Raw genomic sequence first — 9,242 nt, forward strand, 5'->3', positions numbered from 1 at the left:
TTTTTTTTTTTTTTTTTTTTTTTAACTGAACAGCTCGGGAAAGTACCCTTGTGTTATTCCCTCTTTCTTGGTTCTTTTTTCCCAATCTCCAATCCTAATTCTGGGGATAAATTCACAAAATACTCCACCTGTCTTTATATACTTGTCCCAGGCAATTCTTTCGGGAGAACTCAGGCTGAGGCAACTCCACTTCTGTACATGATTATTATTTGATTTGGATTATTGTTAGTAGTCAGCAAGTCCGCAATGCTTCAGCCTAGCTGAATTCAAAAGTTCAAATAAAGACCATGAGCAGTGGCTCATGTCTGTAATCCCAGCATCTTGGGAAGCCAAGGTGGGTGGATCATCCGAGGTCATGAGTTTGAAACTAGCCTGACCAACGTGGATAAACCCCATCTCTACTAAAAATACAAAAAGTTAGCCGGGTGTGATGGCACGTCATCAGGCAGATGACATCATCAGGCAGATCATGAGGTCAGGAGTTCGAGACCAGCCTGGTCAACATGGCGAAACCTCATCTGTACTAAAAATGCAAAAATTAGCAGGGTGTGGTGGCGTGTGCCTGTAATCCCAGCTACTCAGGAAGCTGAAGAAAGAGAATTGCTTTAGCCTGGGAGATAGAGGTTTCAGTGAGCCGAGATTGCACTATTGCACTCCAGCCTAGGAAACAAGAGAGAAACTCCATCTCAAAGAAGGTTAAAAAAAAAAAAAAAAAAAGTTTGAATATTCTAATTCCATGCATCTGCTTCCACTCATATAATTTTATTCAGGCAGACAATTTCACACAGTGGCACAGTTACCAGGAGCAGCTCTTAGTTCTTATCTTCTTTTCTAAGGGAGTTTAATTAGAAATAAAATGCCTGCATCTTTTCATCCAAAATTGCAATATTGTGTCCAGTTGGTCTGGCTTACATCACATCCCAGGCTCAATTAGTCACTGGCCAGGGTATGGAAGGCTTTGACCTCTGGAATAATTGAAAGAGGAGAGGAAGGTATAGTTCCTCAAAGAAAAATAAGTTTACTATTCCAAAATAACAACAGATATTTAATATTCATTACTTCTCTTTATCCTGTTCCTCTTCTTGCTCTTCTCTGCTATTTTATCAATATATACTTTTACAAATGATTATTACTATACAATAAGTTGGCTTCCATGTTAATTATGGTTTACCTTATCTTGCAAAGGAGAAAGACCTTTTTTAAGAAAAATAATAAAGTAAAATATGTTAAATAAATTAAATAAATAAAAAATAAAAGAATAAGAAAAAATATGAAACCAGGAGTTAGAATAGATACCATAGATACCCTCAGCTCATATTAGAGGGTATCCACAAACTTGACTGTAAGCTTTCTAGTGCTTACTGTGATCTATGAAATGCAATTAGTGAGAAAAGTGTGTGGTTTCTCCATGACAAAACAATATAATTATTCAGAAAAGGTAAGATACACCTTTTATCAAGACCAGAAGTTCCTGCAGTAAGCCTCACCAAGAAAATCCTGTACCATTAACAAGATATACATTCAACCACTTATTTGTAGTAAATATATTGAAGTTAATTCATAGAACTCTCCTTCTAAAGCCCCTCGGTATAAGCTTAGGACATTATACTAAACTGTAATTTAAAAGAAACAGTTATATGGATGTTGGATCTGTGTCCCCACCCAAATATCATGTTGAAATGGAATCCCAAATCCTGGAGGTGGGGCCTGGTAGAAGAAGATTGGAAAATGGGGGTGATTTTTCATGAGTGATTTGGCACCATTTCCTTTGGTACTCCATCTCTCATGATAGTGAGTGTGTTCTCATGGGATCTGGTTGTTTAAAAGTGTGTGGCACCCCCTCTTTCTCCTGCTCTGGCAATATAAGTGCTCACTCCCCCTTTGCTTTCTGCCATGATTATAGCTTTCCTGAGGCCTCCCCAGAAGCTGAGCAAATGATAGCATTATGCTCCCTGTACAGCCTGCAGAATTATGAGCCAATGTCTTTATAAATTACCCAATCTCTGGTATTTCCTTATAGCAATGAGATAACAGACTAATACAAATGTCAATCTACTGTAATCTGAGTATGTGGTTCTCTAAGAGTTTGGCTTAATTTAGGAACAAAATGCCAAATATGGAGACCAGATTTTTCTTAGGTCTGGTACAGTAGGCATTAATCCCTAGCAGCCCTTTGATGAAACAAGACAAAATGAAAGTCATATAAACTCAGAAAGCACTAAATATTATCTTAGAATTTAAAAAAATCACATTGATGTATTAAATTTTTTGAGAGAATTTACAGTACATAAACATTTATATTTATTACTTTTCATGTATTCAGCAAATAGTACCCACTGTGTTCAATATGTCCTAAATGTTACGAATGTGATGGTGTGCAAGTCTAAATACAGTGGATGCTCTCATAAAGCTGAGAGTCTAGTGGAACAAATTGACATTAACAATCACACTTAAAAAGATATAATTACAAACTCATGTAAGTGCTCTGAAGAAAATAACTTGGCCCTGGTGTCTGCGAGGACTCTTCTAAATATTCATGCATATGAATAAATGAATCAATGTAATACTTTAGTTAACCCTATGAATTAGGCATTATGACTATCCCCAAATTACATATCAGCTAGCTAAGACACACAAAGCAAAAGCACATAGCTACTAATGATACTTCCTGGAGGTGAACACAGACAAGTCTAACTCCAGAGTCAGCCATTTTGTTCCTGTAACATGTATTACAGTTTTATAAAACCATATAAAAACAAATTGTGAAGAGACCAAACTATCCTTATTTTCAGGTGATATAATCTGAAAAAATAGAGTTGGATGTAATTGATAAGTCATCCCCAGCAGGATGACATTGGCCAAATGATTACACCTGCCAGGGCATCAGCTATGCTTCTTCTGCTAAGTCACCTGGATAAGTGCTCATGTGGGGCAGCCCTGCTCCCTGTGCCCCCAGTCTCCTCACCAAGGGCGGGATTTGAGTCCAACCATAGCGTTATTCATGAATTACACTGACACTCAGGGCTAGGTTTTCTCTACTTGCCCCAACGTCAGAGTTCCCCCAGCAATGATCACTCTTCCAGCAATGTGCTTATGCCAGAGTGAATAATACACTTTCAAATTCTTTATTATTGGCTTCAGTGGTGGGCTTTTTAAAATCCCAGTACTGTAAATGGGAGAAAATGATAAAACATGCAACAAGTTAGGCCCTGCCTTAACATAACTATTATTAATAAATCATCTACTGGTTCCAATAAAAGAAACAAGAACGATCTCACATACTACCAACTAAACAGTAAATGGTGTTCCTATACACCATCAGTAACTAAAAGGAAAGGAAGCTAAGATAGATTAATTTTCAAAGTAGCAAAACAAAACAATCCTCCAAAACAATCAAACAAAAGAAAGCAAGCAAGTAAATAAAAACAACCTACAGACTATCTAGAAATTACCTGTAAGTAATTTAGAAGGCTGTCGTAAGGTAGGTTGTAGCACAAGATTTAAATAAATGGAAACTAATAGAGTGTTTCTGAATGATATGATTTAATATTGTAGAGATTTTAATTCTTCACAAATCTATCTATGATTGCAAAATAATTCCAATAAAACTCAGAGTTTTGGAGAAACATGAGGAGGCTATTTTAAAAATTTACATAAAAGAGGCTGGGCATAATGGCTCATGCCTATAACCCCAGCACTTTGGGAGGGTGAGGCAGAAGGACTGCTTAAGCCCAGGAGTTTGAGACCAGCCTGGACAACAGAACAGGAATTTGTATCTACAAAAATTTTAAAAATCAGCTGGGTGTGGTGGAATACACCTGTAGTCCTAGCTACTAGAAAGGTTGAAGCAGGAAGATCGCTTGATCCCAGGAGTTTGAGGTTGCATTGAGCTATGATCACACCACTGCATTCCAGCCTGAGCAACACAGGTCCTTTCTCTAAAACAAATACATAAAAAAGAATAAAAATGTATATGAAAGAATAAAATTCTGTTGCTTACTTTAAATACTTTAAATACTTCTGTTGTATCTTTAAAAGATAAAACAGAGAAGAGGCCTCATGCTACTAGATATTAATCCATGTAATCCATGTTAGAGAACATTATCATGGAAACAGTGCATTCCTTATATAGGAACAGAAAGATACACTAACAGTCTTGTATACAAACACACTGAGCATAGATATAAAGAGGTCCCAAACTTTAGGGGAAAAAAGATGGATTACTTAGTAGAAGGCATTGCAAAAAATGGCTCATTTTTGTGGAGAAAAAAAATTATGCCTCATTTTATATGAAAGGTAAATTTGATACAAAATAAAGACTTGAATATAAAAGACAAAATATAAAACTAAGAAAATATTAATAATACAATATGAATTTAAATGCATAAATACTCAAGTTTTTTCTTAAAGAAAATGTTTCAGAAACTTAGAGAAAATATTTGCAATGCTTAAAACAAGAAATTTACAAGAAACTGCAAATCAAAAGGAAGCTTAAATAAAACACAAGTAAAAATGGGCAAAAAGCATAAACAGGCAGTTCACAGCAAGGTTGAAAAGTTGCTCTATTACGTCACTAATATATTAATTTAAACAGAAACAATACTAAGATTCTATAAAACTGGAATTAGAACTCAGAAAAAATGCCAAGTATTTGCAAATACGTATAAAATGAAACCTATTGTGCTTTGTGCACTGTTGTTAGAAGTTTAGACAACTGCAGATATCCAACAGTATTTAGGGAAATTAAGCATGTTTGTTTTTTTGTGAATATATCTTTGAAGCAGTAATTTCACTCCTTATTGTGTACTCATTATATATTTGCTAGTTCATATTGAGTATTGTTTTAGGAAAAGAAGAGCTACAGTTTACCCCGGTATTCAGCCCAAGACAATTGGATAATGAAACCAGGATGAGTTCACACCATGGAGTAGCAGGAAGCTTTCAAAAGCAGTGAACATGAGATTCATACACCACCCTAGAATGACTGTGAAACAGAGTGGAGTGGAAAAAGTCTAGCAGAACTTCTTAGCATAAGATCATTTATTTTAATAAAAATAGATACATATAAAAAACAACTGTTAATGTTCCTTATGGATATATATTTATCCAAAGACACGTGTTAAACAGAATTGTGTAGCTGGAAAGAGAAAGAAAAATAGAGTGGTAATTATGGCTCAAAGAGTAAAAATAATAAATAATGAGATAAAACCAAATACACCTTTGTTTTGGTTATTATTATTGCTGTGAAACAAATCCTTCCAAAGTTTAATAACATAAAACAATAGCAAAGACTTGTAACCAACCCAAATATCCATCAATGATAGACTGGATTAAGAAAATGTGGCACATATATACCATGGAATACTATGCAGCCATAAAAAAAGAGGAGTTCATGTCCTTTGTAGGGACATGGATGAAGCTGGAAACCATCATTTGGAGCAAACTATTGCAAGGACAGAAAACCAAACACCACATGTTCTCACTTATAGGTGGGAATTGAACAATGAGAACACTTGGACACATGGCAGGGATCATCACACACCAGGGCCTGTCATAGGGTGGGGGAGATGGGAGAGGCATAGCATTAGGAGAAATACCTAATGTAACCAACATGGCACATGTATACATATGTAACAAAACTGCATGTTGTGCACATGTACCCTAGAACTTAAAGTACAACAATAAAAAAGTAGTATTTATCATACTCACAGATCTATGAGTTAGAGCCTCAGAATGGCTATGCCTGAGGCCTCTGCTTAGAAGATTCAGATGGCTGGGGACATAAACACCTGGGGCTATATGATCCACTTCCAAGATGATGTCTGCACTCACATGTTTCAAACCTAAGTTGAGATCATTTAAAGACTGACCTGACTGGGACTGGCCAACAGAACACTTACACATGACTTATCTGTGTGGCTGAGGCTTGTCACAGCCCAATGGCTTGGTTCTGAGGGGACATCCTAAGAGGATCCTCCATTGAATAGGTGTTCCAAGTAAACCAAGTAGAGGTTCCATGGTTTTTGGTAACCTACTCTCAGAAGTCACAGTGTCAACGCTACCATACTCTATTGGATGAAGAAGTCAAAACCTCACTTTGATATAAGAAGTGGAGATGCAGTCTCCACCTCTTGGTAGGAGGGGTGGTAAAAGAAGCATAACGAAGGACTGGAGATATTGTCAAGGTCGTCTTTAGAAAATGTAACCTGTCACATTTGTGTACAAAAAGAAAGTGATAATGTCTCATGAACTGAGCAATATATTAATCACTCCACATCTCAGGTCTCCCCCACAACAGCCCCACACACATGAAAAGAAAGGAAAGATGTCTGATCTAAATGGCAGGTGGATGCGATCAGTAAATCTTTAGCCCTTGAACTTAAAGCTAAAATGTATGTAGGAATTAGACGGAAAAGAGGGAAAAGGATTTCAAGTGTAGGAGGCAGCATGTGTTAATGCATTGCAGCAGGAAGGAGCCAGGATCATGGCATATACTAGGGAGTGAAACATGGTCAGTATGACTGGGACACTGTCTCAGCCTGTCCATTCTGAATTTACCCTCTTATAATAAAATACCTGATACTGAGTAATTGATAAATAATAAAGATTTAATTCTCACAGTTCCGGAAAGAAAGTCCAAGACCAAACTGTTGCCATTCAGTGTCTAGTGGGGGCTTTTCTTGCATCCTCTGGATAGGAGGAACACTGTGTCCTCACATAGAAGAAGGGACCAACCCTTGTTCCCTCAGCCCTTTTATAAGATCACTAATCTTATGAGAGTCCTGCCTTCATGACTTAATCTCCTCCTAAATGCCTCACTTCTTAATACTATTACATTGTTGTTTAGGTTTCAACATATGAATTTTGGGGCACATATTCAGATCACAACAGCAACTGAGAGAGATAGAATAGGGAGGTAGGTAGAGTCCAAATAATGTAGGTAACATAAAAAATGTTGCAGATCATTTTAATGAGAAAAGGGAGCAATGGATTTTTTATTTTTTTGTTTTATTTTTTTATTTTTTAATTACATGATTTTAACCAGATTTGAACAGAAGAATGGCCACTTGGCCCAGGTAGAAGTAGATGAAGTGTTTAGTTTCATGTGTCAGGTAACTATCGTAGTTCCTCCCCACCATGCAATGCCAAGTGGGATTGTACTTCTTGTCAAATTCCTTGTTGATATGAGCCGCAATGTCCTCTACGTTGTTTTTATCCAGCGCCTGAGTAGTGCACTCCACTGAGTCCTGTTGCATCTCTTCCAATATGTCCGCATTTTTGATCACGGCCTTTCTGTCGCACATGGTCACCATGGAGAACTGCAAGGGTCTTTCGGGGAAGGTGCTAGCACCGCTCAGGCCCCGCTGGAGCTGCCGTGGCTACCGAAGCTCTGGAGCCACACGTCTAGTGATCCATTGAAAAACAAGGACTGCAGCCTAAATTCCAAACACCAGAGACTGAAATTTTCAGGCTTGCTAAGGGAATACCTCGTTGTTTGAATCTTTTCTGTGTTTTGTACAGGACATTCTCTGTATTAGTTTGCTGTGGTTATGAAATAATTAGCAGAAGAGCCTATGTTTGTAATTATTTTCTATTCCATACTTCTGCCCCACGTTTTTTTCTCTCAAAATCCATTCCTTTAAAAAATAAATCTGTTGCAGATGAAAAAAGTAAATAAATAAAAAGACATGATTAAATGTATGTTTTGAAAATAATTCTATTTCTGTAGTGTGGCAAATAAATAGGAGGAAAGCCAGAGTCAATATAAGAAAACCCAAATTTAGACTAATAAAGTGATCTAAAGAAAAGATAAAGTTTGCTTGAAATAAAATGAGAACAGTGGAAGTGGAACGACGTATACTTGTTCAGAGCAGGAATCGCAGTGAAAATGCTAATAATTTGGATATGATAGAGGAAGAAGTAAGAATTATCCTAAACCGAGCAATTGGATAGACTCAACATTTTCTGGGAGAGGCAAAGTTGGTTAGGGTTATGCTTATAAATTAAAGCTTGATCATGGATTTTGAACACAATATCTGTGCTCAGATTTTTCAACCGAAGTAAAATTTTGGAGACTATTGCATAAGTTTAATTTGCTATGAGTATTGAAAAAATTATTTATGAAGGTTATAAAGTTTAATCAAACCAATGTTTTCTAAAATATTTGTTGAGAGTCCTTTTAAAATCATTTATAAAATCATATTGAGAAACTGAAATGAACAAATATTATAAAACATTCTTTTAAAGAAGATGGATGAATACATATCTTTCAAGAAGCCCAGCATAGTTTCTTTTGACCCCTATTTTAAATTGTTTGAAAAGACAATGTATCTGAGGTGAAAAACAGTATACAATTAATGTACAGAGAATGATAAATTTGGGGTCACATTTTAACAAGCCAGCCAAACTGGGAGAGAGACTAATGTCACATTGAAACCATTGAGCTAACTGATATTAATTTCTATAGCTAATTGTATTGAATCTGTTTATGTGCTTAACACTTTACATGTTTAACTAATATATTCATAACAATTTGATGAATTAAGAAATAGCATTATTTTTATTTCAAAGACCATGAAACAGACTCAGGAGAGTTATATTTCTTACAAAAGTTTACCTGCAAGTGCAAAAACAAGAATATAAATTTGTGTGGTTTCTATCCATCTCAAAGACAACCCAAATCTCCATGAAAGGGAGACACAAAAATATTTATGAGAAGCACTGCTTTGTATTTGATGTTTCTGTTCTACAAAATGAGATGTTATACAATAAGAGTCAATAAAATATAAAAAAACTAAAAAACTGCAAAATCTAATAACTTTGGATCAGACTTTCAAAATTAATCAAGTAGAGTATTTTAGATGATTTTTCTCTATGTCACCTGGAATAGGTGTGGAGGATTGGCAAACTGAATTATTTGGCTATGACATGATGAATGATATCTGAATGAAAAATATCTAGACATAAGACCCTAGCATGTGCTTCTTAATCACTTTTTGGCAGAATTGAATCTTCTCATTTGTTTGCTAGCCAGGACTCTTAAGATTAGGTATGGCATCATTATGCATTAGAATGCTTTTATAACGTATTTCTTGGAAGGATTTTTTGAGAAGCCTTACATCTTAGCAAATGGAAACATAGACCTTTTAAGGTAATGTCCATGAATGAACTCAATGTAATTTTCCATTTTTTAACAGCTGCTGTTCAAGGAGATCATATATATATATATATATATGTATAGC

The 9,242-nt window shown here is 35.9% G+C and overlaps 1 protein-coding gene across 1 annotated transcript; it reads right to left on the reverse strand.

Annotated features, from left to right (window-relative positions):
• Positions 1-7,037: 7,037 nt before the first annotated feature.
• On the reverse strand, positions 7,038-7,304 carry LOC108520632 (dynein light chain 1, cytoplasmic-like). Its single transcript, XM_017860056.1, has one exon. The coding sequence runs from the start codon at positions 7,302-7,304 to the stop codon at positions 7,038-7,040; it is 267 nt and encodes an 88-aa protein (XP_017715545.1).
• Positions 7,305-9,242: the final 1,938 nt, after the last annotated feature.

This window comes from Rhinopithecus bieti, unplaced genomic scaffold (assembly GCF_001698545.2).
Source record: "Rhinopithecus bieti isolate Rb0 unplaced genomic scaffold, ASM169854v2 scaffold_51968, whole genome shotgun sequence".
Taxonomy (NCBI): Eukaryota; Metazoa; Chordata; class Mammalia; order Primates; family Cercopithecidae; genus Rhinopithecus; species Rhinopithecus bieti.

Bases quoted from the DNA above. Each gene is read 5' to 3' on its own strand.
- LOC108520632 (XM_017860056.1), bottom strand. From the start codon at position 7,304: ATGTGCGACAGAAAGGCCGTGATCAAAAATGCGGACATATTGGAAGAG.